At 46.7% G+C, this 20,460-nt stretch overlaps 1 protein-coding gene across 3 annotated transcripts in view; it reads left to right on the top strand.

Moving 5' to 3' along the window:
- Positions 1–20,460, top strand: part of IGSF3 (immunoglobulin superfamily member 3) — a 170,474-nt gene that overhangs the window by 108,820 nt on the left and 41,194 nt on the right. For all 3 annotated transcript variants that reach the window (XM_048869324.2, XM_048869314.2, XM_048869333.2), the window contains 4 exons: positions 6,281–6,691; positions 8,341–8,730; positions 10,518–10,919; positions 16,049–16,453. In XM_048869324.2, coding sequence (XP_048725281.2) covers positions 6,281–6,691; positions 8,341–8,730; positions 10,518–10,919; positions 16,049–16,453 — 1,608 coding nt within the window. The remainder of the gene's footprint in view (positions 1–6,280; positions 6,692–8,340; positions 8,731–10,517; positions 10,920–16,048; positions 16,454–20,460) is intronic.

Here is a 20,460-nt window from a genome sequence, read left to right as displayed (position 1 = left end):
CTGTGCTCTCTAAATTGGTGTTAGCATTACAGTTCATCTTGAACAGCTTGGTTGTGTCTTGCTAGCACAGCCTGAGAGATCAGGGAGGAGGAGGTTAGTGAATCTGAGATGGGATTGCTCTGGGGCTGCAGGGTGTAGTGGGCCAGATGGGAACTGAACTCACGTTAATTCCCCTTAGAATCCAGAGCAGTATTCGTCAGGCAGAGAGTGGTTTCCAAGGAGTAGGGAAGCAGGGTTATGTTTTGGCTAAATAGTCCTTGCTTGGCACTTGGCAAATTCAGACCCATCCGTACTATACGGAATATGCAGCCATGGACCTGGGACAATGTCCTAGAGTACATACCACTTTTACACTGTGTTTGTCGAAGGTCTTGAAGATTAGTAAAAACATTAAGTAATTATGTTGAAAAAGACACGAGGTGATGGTGGTTGTTAGTTTATTTTTATTAAAATAGCACTCATAGACACCCCCCCAACTGAGATCAGGTCCCCAGTGTGCTAGGCACTGCATGCACACAGTAAGGAGAGGTTCCCTGCCCTGGACAGTTTATAATCTGTGTTGAGGCAAAATGTGGGAGGAAAAATGGCAGAGAGGTGATGTGAGTTGCCCACAGTCACCCACAGGAAATATGGGTTCGATGCCTGGTTCTGCCTCTGACATGCCTCCAGGTCCAGTGTCTTGTCCACCAACCCACGCTGCTTCTAGAGTTGCATTATCCTCATTTTACAGAGGGGGAAGCTGAGGTTTACTGATTTGCCTAAATCCGCAAAATGTTGGAGAATTCCCAGTTTCCCTCTGGTGTGCAGCTCACGTGGTCACACCTCCTTTTGTAGATGACTTATCTTTTGTGGAGTCCCGAGAGAAAATGTGGAAGAATGACCACTCTGGTGGCCATTGCTCCATCAGTACGGAGCTACTGCATCAGCACAGGGTGAGGGGGCGCTGCTGCAGATGGGGTTAGTAGCAAAATACATGATATTCTTCCCTTCTGAGATTAATATCCAAGAGATGCCATGGTCTTGTGCTTAAGCACAGGAAGTAGAGCCGGGAACTCATATGTAATCCCAGTTCTGCCACTGACTTGTTGTGAGACCTTAAACTAGTCTCTTAACCTCTCCGTGCCTCGATTTCCCAGCTGTGAAATAGGATTAATGTTTTATCCCATAGAGGGCTAATATTTACACTTTTGTGGTGTGTTTAGAAGCTTTACGAATGGACAGTTTGTTTCCAGGATTTATTGGGAAGAGATGGATATTTTTGTCCAACTGCAAGAGAAGCTAAAGCATTTCTCTCAGCAGCACTCCTTATCTTTACAGTAGGGCAGAGAGCCTTTACCAGACTCTCTTGCCTAGACACAATTCTTGCTGAAATCTTGACGCCACCTCATGGCGGCTCCTATTATAACACTTGCTCTCAAACTTTTCCATAATGTGGACCGTTACCTTTGAAAGAAGAAAAGGAGGACTTGTGGCACCTTAGAGACTAACCAATTTATTTGAGCATGAGCTTTCGTGAGCTACAGCTCACTTCATCAGATGTTCGTACATCTGATGAAGTGAGCTGTAGCTCACGAAAGCTCATGCTCAAATAAATTGGTTAGTCTCTAAGGTGCCACAAGTACTCCTTTTCTTTTTGCGAATACAGACTAACACGGCTGTTCCTCTGAAACCTTTGAAAGAGTGTGCCTCAGGGACCATCTCCCTTCCTCTCTGTGATTTATATACCGCCTGGTGTCAACTATGGGTGTGGAAAATATTAGGGAGCCCTGTATTTTTAGCTGTCTTGCTTTTTTTCAATAAAAAAAATTGACACTGTCTACTCTAGCAATTCCAAGTATCTTTTGGCTCCAGAGTGGCAGTAGGAGATCTCAATCCGTTTGATTAATCTCTCTGTCCCTGCTCCTTTGTACGTGCTTCTTTGCTGCCTAGCCTCTCTTGCCTGGGCCTTGTCCTCCCCCTTGTGCACAGGATTTTCTGCTGCCTTTCTTTCCTGGGCATACTGCCCAGCCACCTGGTTTTTTGTTCTCCCTGTTCCCCTGAACATGCTGCCCAGCTGCCTTGTCGCTATGTCCCACCTTCATTCCCTCACCACTGTTTCTCACTGCAGCATTCTTGTTGGAATCAGGTCCATGGGTGTTCTGACCCATTCCTGCTGGATTCAAATGGCCACTCTTTAGCAAACAGCTCTGTTGGCCAGATTTGTAAGGCATGTCTTCAATGCAAAGTTAACCCAGGCTTTTCCTCTGCTATTGTCCCAGCTCCCATCCTGTCCACACACACAAACTTCTGACCTGAGCTGGTGGTGCTTTAAACCCAGATTAGCCATCTTGTTTGGGGTATAGGCCAAAGCCCCAGTGAGATTTTCGCTTGGGCTAGTAACCTGCCCACTTGGCTATGAAGACACAGGCTAAAGCGTTGATAGTCCTCCACAAGTCCCCACTATGTGCCCAGAAGGACAGGCAGGTTCTCCCATAATTCACTCGGAAAGGATCATAGAGCAGTTCATCTTAACTGTAGCCCAAGGAACCATGGAATCTGCCCCCAGAAGTCCTAGCCACACCCTCAGGTGAACACAGCTCTAGTGAGGACACAGTAACTCAGATATAGCTTGATAGTGTGGCTGCTCACATCTAGGGTAGGCTAATCTGTGGGCTGGTCACTCAAGCTAACTCTGCAGCAACAACATGCCCTCGTCCATTCTGCTGGACAAGTAAAACTACCTCTGACTTCTTCGGATGCTAACCAGCATATTGTATCAAACCTGGGCACGGAAATGGGCTCGAAAGAAGTTTCTTTTTGAAATGTGCCCTTCTGAGTGTGATGTCATGCTCACAGTGACTGTCAAAAGTGACATTGTAGAAGAGTTTCCTATTCATTATTCTCTCTGTTACTTGCAAGTCTAATTTGCTTTTTTTAAATGAGTTAAGTGATCACTTTTGCCATGTACACTCTCATCATTAATAAATATTCTGAACTCCAAAGCAATCTGGGGATCCAGACAGTGTCGGAGGCAGAATAAACTCCAGCCCACTCTGTTGGGCTAACAGATATTCCAGTGAATAACATCCATAATATGTCGTTAGTGGCTCTCCGAGACTTGGCATAGAACTATAGAAAGGTGGGGCTATAAGGGACCTCAGGACATCATCTAGTCCATTCTTCCATGCTGAGGCAGGACCCAAATATACCTAGACCATCCCTGACAGGTGTTTGTCTAACCATTTGCCATAAATGACTGAAACAAAATTATATCATCCTCGGAACACCAAAAACCCCATTTCCCCATGCATTTGACTTCTCTCAAAGGCCCACCTCTGCAGGAGCCTGCATAAATTTTGTAAAGGATGGTGATGCTTACACTTAATTATATGACACTTAAGTGTGCATTTGTGAGCATAAGTGGTACACTATGTGTGAAAATCTGTAACTGCATGCAATAGTGGCTTAATAAACAGAGGACATGCATGGTTCTAGAAGTGCCCTGTATTATCCTTTCCCCACTGATGTTGAATGCAACAGGAGCTTCAAGTGTGGTTACTAATATAAAAGCTATAGTTTAGCATCCATCTTTTTTATACGCTTCCTGTTTGTTTTCAGTGGGAGTTCTGCTGTAGTGTATGGGGAGAGCATGACCCAAACTTTATAGACCCAGCCCATGTACCCTAACTGAGTGTAATCTGGCTCACTTCGCGGAATGAGTGACGCCTGTATGTTAGGATTTGCAGTGGCTTTCACTAAGCCATGGTCCACATGGTCTACAAACTTACGTCCGTATAACTACGTCGCTCAGGAATGAGGAAAATCCCCACCTCTGAGCGACGCAGTTATACTGACCTAATCCCCCGTGTAGACAGCGCTATGTGAATGGGAGGGTTTCTCCCATGGACATAGCTACTGCTTTGCAGGCACGTGGGAGGTACGCTGACAGCATCGTAAGTGTAGGCAAGCCCTCATAGGCAGGGAGTGGAATAGCAGTGTATTTAGCTGGTCAGGATTGAGGTGCATTGGTAAAGTTGTGTGGGGACTCAAGAATGTCATAATGGGAGGTATGTAGAGCTCTCGAAGCTCAGTGATGGATGTGTTATAAATATGGAGATACATAAGTAAAGGAAGGACTCAGGAAAGCAATAAAATGAGGTATTGCAGTGGTCACGTTAGTGGAGAAGTGTCTTGTGCTTTTTTTCTCCAAACCATTTCCACTCCTTGATCTATATCCCACTGAGGCCAGTGTAGCAAAGATATCCTCCTTTGAGGCAGCACAGCAGGAAAGAGACTTGAGCAAGATGACAATCAGATTTAATTTATTTAATAATATAAAACCGTTACAAGAGAGCCCCAGGACTGCAGGGCAGAGAGGAAGAACTGAGCTGCTCTGGAAATTTATTCAGATGGGTTTTAAATGGTAATTTAAATCTCATCAGGAAAGAGTGGTGAATAAGTTAGTTGCTGCCTGTCATGGCCATTGCTGAGCTTAAAAGCAAAGGCAAGGGGAAACGAACTCTTTCACTCTGACACCTGGGTAGGACGGGGCTTGAAAAATGTGTCTAACACCAACTACCTAGTGGAGTAGGTTCCAAAGTCTCTACCTAGTGGTCAACGTGTGAGAAAATAATGGAAGGGTGGGGAGAAAAAGGGAAGAGGGTCAGCATTGCTGCTGAAATCCAGGGGCAATGACCTGGTAAGAAAGGGATTTCTACCATGGTACTGTCCCTGCTTGTGGGGACTCCATTTCATAACAATCTCTAGCTAGTAAATAGTTGATGACACTGAAAGCACCTCCCCTCTCCCTGCTGGACAGGAGATGTTCTCTGTCCCTCACTTCCTCCACCTCCTTGCTAATCCCTCCCCTTTCTCATTATTTGAGTCCTCACCCATGAATAACTCCAGTGTCTGGCTCGTTGCAACTCACAGTATCGGCTGTGGAACTGGCCAGAGACATGTTAATTTAACTCTGCTGGTACTTATCAAAACTGTGAGCAGCAGCAGAGTCACTGGCTCTGCCAATCTGTCGGCTCCAGAAGATAACTGTTACCACTCTACCTTTTGTTCATCTTTGGTCCTTTGCTTTGCAGACAGTCTAGAAACCTTTCCCTTTTTAAAACAACTTGAAATAGTCTGTTTCTAAAAAATGAATTCAAAAATAGATGTAACTACTCATACGGTACCCCTGTGTTGCTCTACGTGTTTTTGTGCTTTTGGTCCTGGCATTAGTGCCCCTTCAAATCCAGTGGTCATCTCCCTCCCCAACCCATCCTTCGGCATAAAAGGAAGGGAGGACCTGGGGAGTTGTGGGAGAAATTCTGTGGTTAGGTAGCCAGAAGATGTGGATTCTGTGCAAACAGATTTTTCTCTCTCACGTGTTGGACTCTTTGCCTGTTTTGTTAATTATCTTTCCCTCTCCCTGGATCTCCGTGTGCTTCCCTTTCGTAGCTAATCTTTGTTGTAGAAATCGACAGTAGGGAAATTACTCATATTTCTTAATGGGATACATGGCATTTATTTCCTGTCCATTTGCTAAATCAACTTGACATGTGTCTAATAGCCTTTTGCCAATTCCCTGATGTCTGTCTGTCCAAGAAGGACACAGGCAATTGACTATTGTGTGTTTGCACTGCTGCCCTCAGAGGAGCCAGCTTCCTCTAAGTTTGCTGAGGGAGTTAAAATGTGGATAGACATAAACAAGGGAGAGAAGAATTGTCTCCTGACTTTTTTTAAGAGGGAAAATTAAAAGATCTTAAATATGTCGTCTTGGCCAAACGGTGACCTACAGCGGCAAAGGCCCTAGCAATGATGTACAAGTATTTTGAAGGATGGGAATGCCAAGGAGAGCGTGGGAGTAATTATTAAGGGTGGTCCAGAGGTTTATGAAAAGGATTGAAGGCATGGAATTAAGAGGACCACATAGGCTGTATCTGATAAGTGTCCTTGTCAGTAAGTAGGATCTATTAAGCTACACAGCAGTAACCCAAGGGAAGTGATAGAAGGCCCTGTATGGTAGCTTGGGGGCATTTAGCAGTAGACTAAACGAAGCACCAGAAAATATGCTGTTGGTAACAATCTGCATGGGCTGAGGGTTTTGGGGAGGACTCGATGTGGCCCTAATAGCGCTTTCCATCTGTAATGTCTGAGTCACAGGAACTGTAAATAGAAACCACCTTCCTAGTGCTCCTTTAAAGAATCCAGCCTTTAGTCGCTCCCTTGGCTCAGAGGTTTCTTAATGCCGCTACCTGTAAAGATTTGTTTTCTCATCTCCTCCCTGTCTTCATTCTCTTTATTGCAGTTATTCCAGACTCTTTGAGGGTGACCTCAGTTCCACAGACACTAAGCAAAGTGGAGCGCGACTCTCTGGAGCTGAAATGCGAGGTGTCTAAGAGTACACCCCAACACAGTCACCTCTCCATCTCCTGGTACCGCCAGAAGGTGGGCGAGCCTCCAGTGGAGGTGATCTCCCTGAGCCGCGACTTTGTCCTGCGGGCGGGCAGCACCTATGCGCAGAGGCAGGCCACTGGCGATGTCCGCCTAGACAAGGTGGGAGAGACCACCTCCAAACTCACCGTCTACAACCTCCAGCCATCAGACCAGGGCGAGTTCTACTGTGAGGCAGCTGAGTGGATCCAGGACCCTGACAAGTCCTGGTACGCCATGACCCGCAAGCGCTCCGAGGGCACCATCGTCAACATCCAAGCCACTGGTCGGTATCTGCAGGGTTTTTTCTCTTGGACAGGTATCAGGAGGAGCAGTGGGTGGTGCAATAAGGGAGAGAGTGGGGAATGTGTGAGAGCTCCACTTACAAGAGACTTCTCAGGTACTGAGCAGGCCAATGGGTGACTAGCTCAGCCTGCCTAGCCTCGCTGCCTGTGTGTGCTGCTATCAATGAAGTTTGGTTTGGCTACAGAATAGTCTCCTTAGGAAAGTCATGAAAGCCCTCTTGCCAGAGTCATTCTTAACACTAGACAGGAGAAAGCCATGAATGTTGTGTGCCTTGGCTACCACAAAATCCAGCTCTCTCCCCGTGCTTTGTCGCAATGTTTATAATCATCTGAGGTGATCTCATTAACAGTTTCCTGGGTGGAACCTCAGGTGGCCAGTGGCAGGACGTTCTCAAGACAGTCACCAGAACAGCTTTATTGCTGGTAGGAGGGACAGATGTCACTAGATGTGCTGTAATAGTGATCCATTTCCTTTTGCCCATTACCAGCTTCTGGCAAACAGAGGCCTCCAAAAATAGGCTTCCTATCATTTCCTACTGCAAGGGGCTAATCTCTTTGGCCTCTGTCCTTGGAGTTTCCAGAGACCTCCCCCTCCCCAGGAGTGCATTCCTCTCCCTAGAGAGGCTTTGGATCTGCACCGATGTTCTATAATTGAGAAATCAAGAAGAAGGGAATATCCTAGGGTTGCCAGGTATCTGTTTTTTGACAGGAACGCCGGTTTGAAAAGGGACCCTGGTGGCTCTGGTTAAAAATTAAGTCCAGTAGGCAGCGCAGCAAGGCTAAGGCAGGCTCCCTGTGGCCCTGTGCAGCTCCCGAAAGCAGCAGCATGTCCCCCCTCCAGTTCCTAGGCAAAGAGGCAGCCGGGGGCTCTGCATGCTGGACCCGCCCCAAGCGCCAGCTCTGCACCTCCCATTGGCCAGGAATTGCACCACTGGAATTGCACCTCTGGATGGGGCAGCGCACAGAGACACCTGGCCACGCCTTTGCGTAGGAGCCGGAGTGGGGACATGCTGCTGCTTCCGGGAGCTGCCTGAGGTAAGCGTTGCCTGGAGCCTGCACCCCCTCCTGTGACCCAACCCCTTGCCCCCTGCCCTGATCCCCCTCCCACCCTCTGAACCCCTCTATCCCAGTTTCTGAAAGACAGAACTAGTACTCATTTCAAAGGGGTATCTGTACAGTTTATATAAGAGGTCGGGGTTATTGAGAGAGTATGTTTTGGAGTCCTTCTTCTGACTATAACAGCACTTCTAATATAAAAAGGCTGAAAAGAAATGAGCTATTCCTTCTCTCCCCTGCTCCTGGTTTGACTGTGATTGCAGCTTTTTGCAAACCTAGCAGCTGGCTGCTTCTCCTCCTGAGGGTGAGATGAACTGTGTTCTCCCAGGCAGCAATTGCATGCACCGTACACCTCTGCTTAAGTCCTGTGTTGACTGTATGTTAATGGCAGAGGTAACAGGGAGAGACGCAGGGGCATGAACATAGGGTACAAGTGGGACGCGGGGTGGCTGAGAAGTGGGTTAAAATGACGCATGGAAGTGTCCTGCTGCCCAGTCTGCCTCTTGGGTGAGGGTCCCCTCCACATGTGCAGTGCTACAGTGACACTGCTGCGCGTTTGTGTGTCTCTCTCCAGATAAGGAGTTCAGTGTCCGGTTGGAGACAGAGAAGCGGACGTACACGGTGGGTGAGCCTGTGGCGTTCCGGTGTATCTTGGAGGCGCAGAACATCCCAGAACGCTACTTCTCCATCTCGTGGGCCTTCAACAGCTCCCTGATTGCCAGCCTGGGGCCCAACACCGTGCCCGTCCTCAACAGCGACTTTGCCCAGCGTGAGGCCCTGGGGCAGCTCAAGGTAGCCAAGGAGAGCGACAATGTCTTTGTTCTAAAGATCTACCGCCTCCGCCTGGAGGACAGCGGCAAATACAACTGCCGGGTGACGGAGCGGGAGAAGACGGTGACGGGGGACTTCATTGACAAGGAGAGCAAGCGGCCGAAGAACACGCCCATCACGGTCTTGCCCCTCAGTAAGTAGAGACTGGCATGCTTCTGCATGGTGCTGTGTTTGTGTGTGCCCTCCCATGCAAAGCAGAGACTGCCTGAGAAACTTAGCTGTTGTCACTTGGGGTGGGACCCCAACCGGAGAAGTTCATGCACAGTGAAGGCTTGTTGGTGAGGCTTAGAAACCCAGCCAGAAAGATCTTTAAAGGCCAGGGAGGGAGGTATCCACTACTCGGGTTCTTAGGCTGGAAAAATTGGCCCTTGCCTTGGTGTTTGCCCCAGGTTGTACTTCTTACTTCGATAGCAGAGAAGGGAGTTTGGGATTTTTGCTGGAGCAGAGAATGGGGACCCTGTCTTTATTCTCCCACTCTTCCCACCTCCCAGTAGGAAGCTGGGAACTTTAAGGTGTTACCCCACCTTAAAAGGCTGAATTGGGAGTGCTGCTGGTCCTAAACCAGCTCCCAGTTCATCCAGGAAGTAGCCCAGCCACTGGAAATGTGTTCGTGCCTGCTGCTCAGTTGCCCCTGCTTTGGTGCTCTTGCAGGAGATCCCATCAGCTCCTCAGATCGGAGGGGATGTGCCATGGGTCAAGGAGCAGAAATAACTGCATCCTTCCCAAGCCACCGTTCGCTCTTTAGCACAAAGATCCAACTCGGTCACTGGATGCCTCACTCAGCCACCCTAGTGAAAACATTCTTGTCTGACCCTGTTTGAATGTCTTGTGTGTGTCGGAGGGGGTGTGATAAATACAGAAAAGACAGCGCAAGAAGAGCTAGTCCTCTGATTCATTCATTTCCTTTGTCTTGCTCTTTCTCTCCAACTCAAATAACTTTGATGTGACAAGCCACGCAAGTATCCTCAAAGTTAACCCAACAATATATACTGAGCAAACAAAGGAGTAGCTGAGAAAAGCTTTTGTGTAATTTTTACCTCCCATTTATTAATCTTGTAGTGAGATGCAGCTTGTTCTGAAGCCATTTATCCTGAAGTAAGGGTCAATTATAGTCCTTTACTCTCTCAGCATGGACTCTTGTTCATTTGGGATTGAAAATTACACTAGCCAGAAGTCCTGGATTGGATTGATGCCTAAAAAGTAGCACTTCTAGACTAGAACCGTAACAGATTTCATGTGTGAGATTTCATAACCACCAGTCCTAGAAACAAACTAACAGGACTTAATGTTTTATTCAAAGGTGCTAAGCATCTGCAACTCCCACAAAAAGCAGTGGGAGTTACCAGCACTCAGCACCTGTGAAAATCAAGCCATAAGTCTTTATATCTCTGGAAACTTCAGGATCCCACTTTTCCGATGACATAAAACATTGATAGCAAGCTCTAGTAGTTTGTGAGAGAACAGCTGCGAAAACTGCATAGGAATTGGAAATAGCAAGATGATAATCAGAATTCTGTGATAGTTGTAAATCAAATGGGTTTGGAAGCCTTTTGGCAGAACTAGGAGTTACAGTACCAGTAATAACACCCATGTTTTCAGCACATTCCTCTTCTACAGTCTTGTCCTGGACCTGTGGTCAGAAGATGTTGTGACTCTTCACAGGCAGTAATGGGACAGATTTTCAAAATTTGGCCCTCCCTGTTCTTAGGCACACAAGTTCCCCAGTAGCGAGTCACTGGCCATGTGCATGCTTTGGATATTTGTACACACGAGTTAGCCATGCGCAGAATCAGTGTGTGTCGTTTCATACACCTAAGTTTGGAAGAACTGCTTCCAAAGTGTCTCTCTTTCTTGCATACTGGCAAATGGATGAGTATAATCATCTCCTCCATGTGACACGTTTCTCTTCTGTCTCTTTAGAGACCAGCATCTCCGTGGAGATGACCAACAATGCCAGCAATATCCTAGAGGGGGAGAGCCTGCGCTTTGGCTGCAGTGTGCGCTCGGGATTTGGGCCCCAAAGCCATCTCTCCGTCACCTGGCAACTTGTGGACAAGCAGAACAGGCGCAGTGATGTTGTGCGGCTGGATCGGGATGGCACGCTGCAGCCGGGTCCCTCTTACTCAGAACGTAGCAGCTATGGGGGCATCCAGATGGAGCAGGTGCGGCCTGGCTCCTTCACCCTGGAGATCTTCAACAGTGTCAAGGCAGATGAGGGCCACTATGAGTGCCGTGTGACTGAGTGGACACGGACGCAAGATGGGGAGTGGCAGATGATTGGGGAGCGGCACGCTAGCACGCCCATATCCATCACTGCTCTGGGTGAGTACCAGAGGCACTGTGGTGACTGTGCAGTGCTTTCCAGCACCTCACCCTCCTGGGGTTTTGATTACAGCAAGTCAGGAGGCGGTCTCAGGCATTGCTGGCTTGCACTGTGTGGCTAAAGAGCTAAGCGTTAGAGGGAGGGGCATGCTTCTGGTGGTGGAAACTTGTTTCTGAGTGGGAGTCAGTGTGCCTTTGCTGGAGGAGTGCAGCACGTCATATTACCGGGGAACTCCCGTGTGTGGCATTAGAGGCACAGAGTAGGAAGTAGGATGGTTAATGGCACTTGGCACTTCTGTAGCGCCTTGTGAATGTTAAGCCTCCCGGCTTCTTTGTGGACTAGGTAAATATTCTCTCCGCTCTCCAGATGAGGAAGGTAAAGTGCAGGGAGGCTGTGGGCCTGACTCTCAGAAATTCTGAGCACCTACAACTCCATCAGATGTTGGCAGTAGCTGCTCTCTGCACATCTGAAAATCAGGCCCTTAGCGACTGGCCCAAGACCACACAGATGAGTCTACTGGCCAAGTGGGAATAGAATCCAGGAGTCCTGATTGCTGGTGCCCTGTTCTCACAACTAATCCCTTTGAGTGTTGAATACAGTAAAAACCACATGGTTTAAAGGAGGGCATTTTGGGAACTGCATGGATTTAGACTCTCACTGGTCTTGTCTAGATCTTGCTATATTAAGTGCTGGACCAGTGCCAAAAATGCCCTGCAGGTCTGAAGAACCAGTGACTGTTCTTGAAAGTTTATAACATGCAAAATGCCAGGGCTATAAACAATTGCTGTATGTTGTGATTGGAAAGTTGGGATGGATTCGCAGCTTTCCAGTGCTATACAGTATTAACGAAGACCTTTAAAATCATATCACATTCTGATTAGCATCTTGCTTTTCCCTCCTCCCCTTCAGTTCTGACCTGTTCTTAAGAATTATTCTGTCTAGAGCTAGAAAGCATTGCTTTCGAATTTATACAAGCTGGCAAGATTCATGGGTAATAAAGAATTAAGGCCAGTTTCTCAGCTGGTGTAAATCAGCATAGCTGAGAATCAGCTGCAGATCTTAATTTGTACTTTGTGTAGTCTGGTGAAGCTGGCAGCTAATTTCATGCCGGAATTGAAGAGTAGGGGAATGGAGTGGGGTGTGCATGGGGAAGTTAGTAAGACGGTAATTGGAGTCACCTGGTTCTAAAATGGGAGTGTCACATTCAGTAATTCATTCTACTTGTTGAAAGTTAGCTGTGTAAAACTTCCCAGTAGTTCCAGAAAACGAAATTAAAAGTTAATAAATTGACCTTCCACTGCAATTCCCTCTTCCAGAGAAATCTCAGATTGACAGGTCATAACTAGTTCCTGTTTATATAACCAAGAGGTGCTACTATAGCCCAATAAAATTTGAAGGAGAAAATGTCTGACATCCTTTTGCCAAGTCTGATTTTTTTCCCCCCTCTTAATATTTGTATAGTGCTTTGTGATACTCGATGGGCCCGTGCTAAAGAAGGTAGTGTTTTTTATTACTACAGCCAGAGGAGACCAAAAGCCTCTGAATATGTGAGGGTCCTGCCACCCTTTGCAGAGTGCTAGGGACCTTGGCCCCTGCAAGCAGTTGGGGAATAGCTGTCCTCTGATGATGTGTACACAGACAGAGTTGTGTTAAGGGTGCTCCTAGAGCTGGAATAGTAAGAAATGCTGCCTATCGGAGCTAAGGGGCACAGGGAAGGCTGTGAGGAGTCCCAGAGCTTGAAATAGCACGTGTGCTGCAGGCCAGGATTGAGGTGTTCTTGGTAGATCAATGTGGAGGAGAGGGGGAAAGCTTTCTACAGAGCCCTGGGCTCATTCATTGGATCAGGAACTGATGAGGAGAGAAAACATGGCATTGAAGGAAGCCTCACTTCCCCTCCCTCTTTTGTATTTAGTCAGGGCAATTGGTCGCTGTAAAAGAAAGCTGTTTGCTGGATGTAATGAGCACATGAGAGTTGGGAGCCTGAGAATGCAGATCTGATTCCTGCATGGCAGTCGAGAAGTCCTTTCGTAACGCTCCTTTGCCCAGACTAAGGGTATGTCTGCACTACAGCGGCTACAGCAGCCACGACAGCGGTGCAGCTTTGCTGCTGTAGTGTAGATACTTCCTTCATCAACTGAAGGGGTTTTCTGCCACCTCTCCGAAAGTTAATAGCTGAGCCAACGGCAGAATTCTTCTGTCAGCGTAGCTGCATCTACTCTGGGGGTTAGGCCAATCTAACTATGGCTCTCACAACATTTTTCACAGCCCTGAGTGACCAAGCTTGGTCTATTTAATTTTTAAATGTAGACCAGGCCTACCTATACAAGACCAAATGACCTTGTTAAAATTAAACCAGCCTTCTACACCTTCAGTCTCCAGCACTAGTGTCTGACGTGCTGGCTATGCTCTGGACTGGGCCTGATATGTACTTCCCTGTGTAGGATGGCTGCCACACGTCATGTGGTAATGAGATGCAGAGATCTTGCAATGCGGGCAGCTCACTGGGCCTCTTCCTTTTCTCCTGGATAATCATTAAACACATTTCTAAAAGCTTTAATCCCAAAGACTGACCTGTTTTTGCAGTAATTACATGGCCCGGAACCCTGCCATGGTGACATCTTTTGATTATTAGGATTCCTGAGCCCTCTTGCTATAAGTGTGCAGAGATCTTAGTGGCTGCTCTGTGGCAAGTCTGGCACGTGGAATGTAATCTGCTCACTGCAATTAATGTCCCAACTGCCTACTATTGTTAATTAATATCTGTTTAACCCTAAGGTCAGAAGGTACCATCTCATGAGTAGTCTGAGTGCAAAGACTATTCCCTCCTTTTGCCACCTGGCCAGTGTTCCGTAGGTTTGTAATCTGTCTTGATATTGCATTCAAGGCAGTGAAGAATTCTCTTTGTCAGTAATTTACAGCACTTGGTAGGCTGATAATCTATTCTGACATATCAAATATTTCTGCTTCTGTTGGATCCATGTATGGGACTGCATCCTCAGAACTACATTGAGGGCTTCATAAAATTTGTAAATTCTGAATTTACGATAGTTAATTAAGAATATATTGTCCTCACACCTTAATGTGTTAGTTTTAAAACACCCTGAAGCAAAACAAAAATTCTGAAAAATGTAATCCAGAAAATATGTGTTATATAGGGTGTGGGTGGGTATATAAATTATATATAGTCCAAATGTTATACCACTAAAATAAAAACCAGCAGGATCTTATTAAAGGGGAAAAGGCAAAATGCCACATTTATTGTGAATACAGAAAGAATCATAGTAAGCAGTTAGTTATAGCTTCAACATTCCATTCAATTTCATATTTATTCACACACACACGTTCTGCAAGGTTGTTATCATAGTTACCAGCCTTAGAGTTGCTCATGCCAAGCCACTGGCCAAATGGCCTGGACATGAGGAGGGAGCAGGGCCTTGTCAGATGCTCATCTGATGCTCCTGGACGTTGGTTTGCAGAATCAGACCCCAAAGTTCTCACTTTCTCAAGTCCATTTTTATAGGAATTTCTTCCTATGCCAGTCTATGGGAATTGCTTCATCATGCTGTTGCTGAATCAATCAGCAGATAGCACATTCCTGACGGCTCCGTGCTGCCAGATGTTATCTTGTTCTTCGATTCTCCCATTCTTGAGGCTGTTGGGTGGATTCCAGTCTGCCCTCCGGGGGTCCTCTGGTTATTTCCACTTGACGCCTTCTTCACCCGATGGACACTGGATTCTTAGGCTGGCACCTCCCTGATCATTCAGTTATTATCCACACCAAGCATCCATCCACATACATCCTCTATCTCTATTTTAATCACAATTGTTAACAAAGCGAGATGAATACAACAAAAGGGCGGGGAGTCTCTGGGTGCTGTTTCTGTTGTTACAGAGTATTGCTTTGAGTCTCTCTCTGTGTGAGTAGTTTCTGTTACAAAGAATTGCTTTAAGAACAGACTCTCTCTTAGAATGTACTGACACAATTAGCAGCTTGCAAGTTTCACACATAGAGGGAGAGAAACAGTACCAAAAACCAGGAGACCTCTTAATTAGTAATACCCTAGAATTTAAACTATGGGGAATCAAACTCATTTGTGATTTTAATACAGAACTTCTTTAATATGATCCAACACAAATATAGCTATAATTGAGAGACAATGAAAGCCACTGCCTAGGTGACTGAGTCACATAAAGACTAAAACCAGAGCTAACTCAGGGGTTCTCTATCCAGGGTTTTTATATTGTTGCTCAAACTAGAGCGATGGGCACTTCTCAAGAGTATAAATGCCAACAAGCTTTCCCTTCTTTCCCCTCCCGTCACCCCTTCAGTGCCACCAGGAGGTAGGCTTGGATATGGGGGCAGGGAAAAATTATTAATACAAAAGAACGATGTTACTATTGCAGGAAAGCCTGGGCCAAGAGGTGGGTATTGAATCCAGGTCCAAATGCTGTGAGATTAGTGGCCAAACTTTCATCCAGTTTCTACAGTTTAGGTCTGGCTGTTGTGTAGGTTCTCCATGATTACTAGCTTCCTCCCTATTAGCTCAGTGTTCCCTTCTTCAGTACTTTGGTAGTGTGGATCAGTGGTTGTCAACCTATTTACCATTGTGAGCTGCATATGCAGCTCTCTGTGTGTTATGTGGGCCACAGCTACACAATATATATATATATACTACCTGTGTGGCCATGAGGATGACACACGGGCCACAGCTGTGTGCTGCTTGGACTGCAAGTGGCCCACAGGTTGAAGCCCATGAGTTGAAAACCATTGGTATGGACCATATGATAGAAGAGAGGTTCTCACCGACACTTCCACTCCCATTCAGGGCTGTAGGAGCCACCTCCCCTCCTGTTGGATAAAATACCATCCCTGTCGCACTGCAGCAGTGGCTTATGTGGAGAGTTCCTGTGGAGCAAGTACTGTATTTGAAGTGTTTTAGGTGCTTTTAAGGTAACTTAGTAATGGGAAACGAGAAGCACCAGTAGCTTTCCATGTCATGTAATTGGAGAACCACTGCTGTAACCATTTCTCATGCATGGCATTGTGGCAGGCCTCATTTGGCAGAGTTCTACAAACTCTCTTCAGTCTCACTCATTTCTCTCTCTCTCTCTCTCTCTGTCTCTGCAGAGGCTGGTTTTGCTGTCACAGCCATATCCAGAACCCCTGGAGTGACCTACAATGAATCATTTGACCTCCAGTGTATCATCAAGCCGCACTATCCGTCCTGGGTCCCAGTGTCTGTGACATGGCGCTTCCAGCCAGCGGGCACCACAGAATTCCATGACCTGGTCACCTTCACTCGGGACGGTGGGGTCCAGTGGGGAGACAGGTACGCGGGCTTCCGGACCCGCACTGCTATTGAAAAAGCAGAGTCCAGCAACAACGTGCGCCTCAGCATCAGCCGAGCCAGTGACACTGAGGCTGGCAAGTACCAGTGTGTGGCCGAGTTGTGGCGGAAGAACTACAACAGCAGTTGGACACGACTGGCAGACAGGACCTCCAACCTACTAGAGATCCGGGTCCTGAGGCCAGGTAAGAGCCCTGACGGTCGGTGTCCTGGAGGATTAGAACTCATGAAAGTGACAGGACTAAACTCACTTTCATGACTCAAATTCTGCCCTCTTTCCTTCCCCAAAGGGCAGAGGCAAAAACCTCCTAGCTCTAAACTCCTTTAACAACGATGTGATGGTACAGCTATGGCCGCCAGCAAGGACGACTAACATTACTGTCCCTTTACATGTCAAGGAAAAAACACCTCAGACCTGCACGTTATACATACTGTCAGTGCATGTAACCGGGCCTTCCTCTCACTGCTACTCTTCCTCCCTCTGTTTGTTTATTCCCACCTGTTGCATCTCATATCTTACTCTAGCATGGTGGGGCCCTAACCCTAGATATTGCTGTACTAATCATAGTCATGCCGTCAGACTTTATGAATGTTATGCATATGCACCCACCAAGACTTGTCTGCATGCACTTCTCAGTGAATGACGTGCAGTAGCTTTTCCCGGTTACATGTTGCATCCAGAGCCAAGTTCTGCTTGAGCGCAGGGCCCAGAGTTTCAAAAGGGATGATTGCTTTGGAATGCTTCCATTTTGGGGGGCCCAGCTTTCCCTTGTCAAAAAGCAGCCTGATTTTCAGAACGTACTGGGCCACCTGTCCTCTGAAAATCAGGCTCATTCAGCTTGGGCACCCAGAATCACTCGTCACGTCTGAAAATCATGGCCCAAGTTCTTACTGCACTGGAAATTTCTTCCACTCATTCACCCTCTACCCTAGACTCCTGTGCAGCCAGACGCCTTGCTCTTGTGTGGGGGGGTTTCCCTCCTTCCTCCCCAACTTGAGCGTGGCTATCCCTGGATGAGTCGGCAAACACTCTTCAGTATGAGAGTCTGCTTTTGCAGTGCCTGTGCCCTCATTATTTCATCTGTCCCTCTCTTTACGTGCAGGTAATCCCTTCCTTTTTGTCTTGACTCCCATACTGTTATCCTGCCTTGTAATAACTGCCTTATTGTCGGGGGTGCGCCGGAGGTCAGGATGGGGACTCTCATCTTCTTAGTTGCTTTTCCTGGGAAGCAAGTTTGATTGGAGATAGTCCCTGAAGTAACACACCTCTCTGTAATGCAGCTGTGTGTGAGTGAATTCCTAGTAATGCCATCCAGGAAGAGAAACCCACCTCACAGCACACATGGGGAGATTTAAAGGCCAGCTAGAGGCCTTGCATGATGGAACTGCCACCTCCTTCCTGCGGCGCTCAAGCTCTACTAGTGCATTAATAGGGCATATGAAATGTGTGTCTGTGATCTGTTGCACACCCCATCTCCTAATTGAGGCCGGAGCTTTGCTTGGCAAACCTCTGCAGGCAAGTCGTAAGTCTGGTCTAATGAGCATTGTGTAATGTTTGTGGGTTTATGGCCCATAGGGGAATAAAGGGAAGGAGGGCGTGTCCCTTCTCTCCCATTTCCTCTTGCTGAGCTCCCCGTGTCAATGTTGCATTCTCTTACACATTTAATTTCTGTGCCTCAGGCAGCCTCCAAGACACAAGCTGTCTCCTTAACCGCTGCCTGCAGCCACATTCGTTTGTGTTGTGATTCCATTCACTCTTACAAGCTAAATAGGGTCAGGTCTTGCTGGTTCTTTGTCTGGATGATCTCCAGAGAAAACCCAGGTGGTGCACGAGATTCAGTAGGCAGCCCTCTTCCATCAGTCAATACTTAACCAATGTCTCACCCTGCTGCTAGTGAGACCTGAACTGCTGAAGTGCTGGCTTTCAGATGACAGAAAAATAGAGCTATGGCTACTTATGTACAAGACAGAGGGCATTAGCCACAGTGCCCTGGACAAATTCTAACTCAAGTAAATAATCCTGTTTACCAAAATTCAACAGGATACCATCCTCTTTTTTAACCTAATGCAGCTTTTTACTGAAGTCTTATCTATGAGTCCTATACACATCTGGCTAGTACGTATTTCCAAGATCCTTCAGCCTGTGCATTAATCTTGAACTTTAGTTTTCTGAGATCAAAATATCCCAGCTCTGTCAAAGTTTGTCAAACTGAACTTAAATGTTAAAAAAAAATCCTATTTATCATTTCCTGTCCTAAACTAAATGGCTGCTGCATTCCTCCCCAAAAGTGACTGTCTGCAGTGATGGGAGTTGTGATCAAAATATAAATAAGTCTGTCAAGTGTGTTGAGGTGAGGTGCTATAGAAAGGCAAGCGATCAGCTGCGTGCACCTGAGGCGATATGGCTGAAAGCTAGGCAATGTACTGTTTGGATCTGGTTGCTGCTCAGGGCTTGGCAGACTCAGATAACTTGTGTGTGGCTGCAGTGATAACCGTTTATAAGCATGTGGCAATGTCAGGCAGTTTCTGCACTTAGTGAGCCATCCACAGCCATATCTCAACCATCAGGTCATGTATGGAGAACAGCTTTTTTACAGCAGAGCTGCTCGGCCTAGTGCAATGGGTCTCAGCCTTTCCAGACTACTGTACCCCTTTCAGGAGGCTGATTTGTCTCGTGTACCCCCAAGTTTCACCTCACTTAAAAACTACTTGCTTACAAAATCAGATATAAAAGTACAAAAGTGTCACAGCAGCTTACTGAAAAATTGCTTATTTTTTCATTTTGTCTGTATGAAACTTTAGTTTGTACTAACTTCGCTAGTGCTTTTTATGTAGCCTGTTGTAAAACTAGGCAAATATCTAGATGAGTTGATGTACCCCCTGGAAGACCTCTGTGTACCCCTAAGGGTATGTGTACTTCTGGTTGAGAACCACTGGCCTAGTGGACACAAACTGGAAGTGCAAAACCAGGATGGCTCAGAATAATAATGTGACACTGAAGTTAATCTCCAGGTCATCAGTTCAGATCCAAACCAGCTAGTCCACTAGTGACTAAAAGTGATCTCAGCTCAGTTCTTAGAGGCCAAGTGTCAGCAACTCTAAACCACTCAGACAACTGGCATTAACTTACCGTTCAGCACTGTTTCAAAACACTTTCTAAACAGTTATTATGTGAGTCGGTAGATAAAGGCTATAAAGGTATAACGGATGCTGTTTATCAATGCGTGGAATCGCTACAAAAATGAGGGACGTGAAGTGAAGAATGCTGTATCCTCCTGAGAATTCAGGAAGACAGCTCTGGAGTTCAGTCTAATGTGAGTGATTAGCAGGAGTAGGAGAGTTAGAGTATAAAGGGACTATGAGATCTTTAATGACCAAAGGAGGTCAGGATCTCACTTTTTGTCTCATTGGGGAGATGGGGATGTATGTCTTATCCTAAAGATAATCCTGCCAACAGCTCAGTACCTTACAACCCCACATTGGGTAACTGGTTTATTGCTGATAGAGGTAAGAATGCCACCTACTAAATCCGCAGTGCTCTGAATGTTCCTGGGATGGTGCCAAACCAGCTAGTGTCCAGGCCCAGCCCAGCTTCCTTATGAGAGCTAAGAAGATAAGGGAAGTTATCACTTCCCAGATGCGAAACCTCTTCACTGTGGCTTTCAGCAGCCAATGTATCTAAATAATGAAAGCAGAAAGCACACATCCCTGTGGTACTCTACTATGGACCCCCTGGAGTGCCCTTGCAGACCCCAGTGTGAGAAACGCTGCTGTAGGGTGCATTGGCAGGTAGCGTGGAAACTTCCATTAACTCATCTGTGTGGCCTGCCTGCTTCTACAGGCCTGTTGTGATAGACTCAGGGTATTGTGCTTCTTTCACTGAGCTGGGCTAGATCAGTGCAATTACACAGTCCAGGAAATCTTGTTCTGAGATCTAAAGCCACAAGAGGGTTGCACTCCCGTGCATGCACTCTCTCCCAGTTGGCATATGGGCAAGTCAAGTGAGCAGGTTAAGACATTAGATATCCCTCTCAGAGAAGAAGAGGTCCTGTAATGTAATGCAGTCTAAGCACTGGCCTGTCACTGCAGACCGGCATTCAAATCAGAGACAGGACGGACCCACTATGGCCAATGATGGCAACACTCCCCTCATTTCCTCCCAGTTCTCAAGGCTCCCTTTGCTTTCCGGTGG

The sequence above is a fragment of the Caretta caretta genome, chromosome 1, assembly GCF_965140235.1.
Source record: "Caretta caretta isolate rCarCar2 chromosome 1, rCarCar1.hap1, whole genome shotgun sequence".
In the NCBI taxonomy this organism is placed as follows: Eukaryota; Metazoa; Chordata; order Testudines; family Cheloniidae; genus Caretta; species Caretta caretta.
The sequence above is the reverse complement of the archived record's forward strand: the minus strand, read 5'-3'. Positions and strand labels throughout refer to the sequence as shown.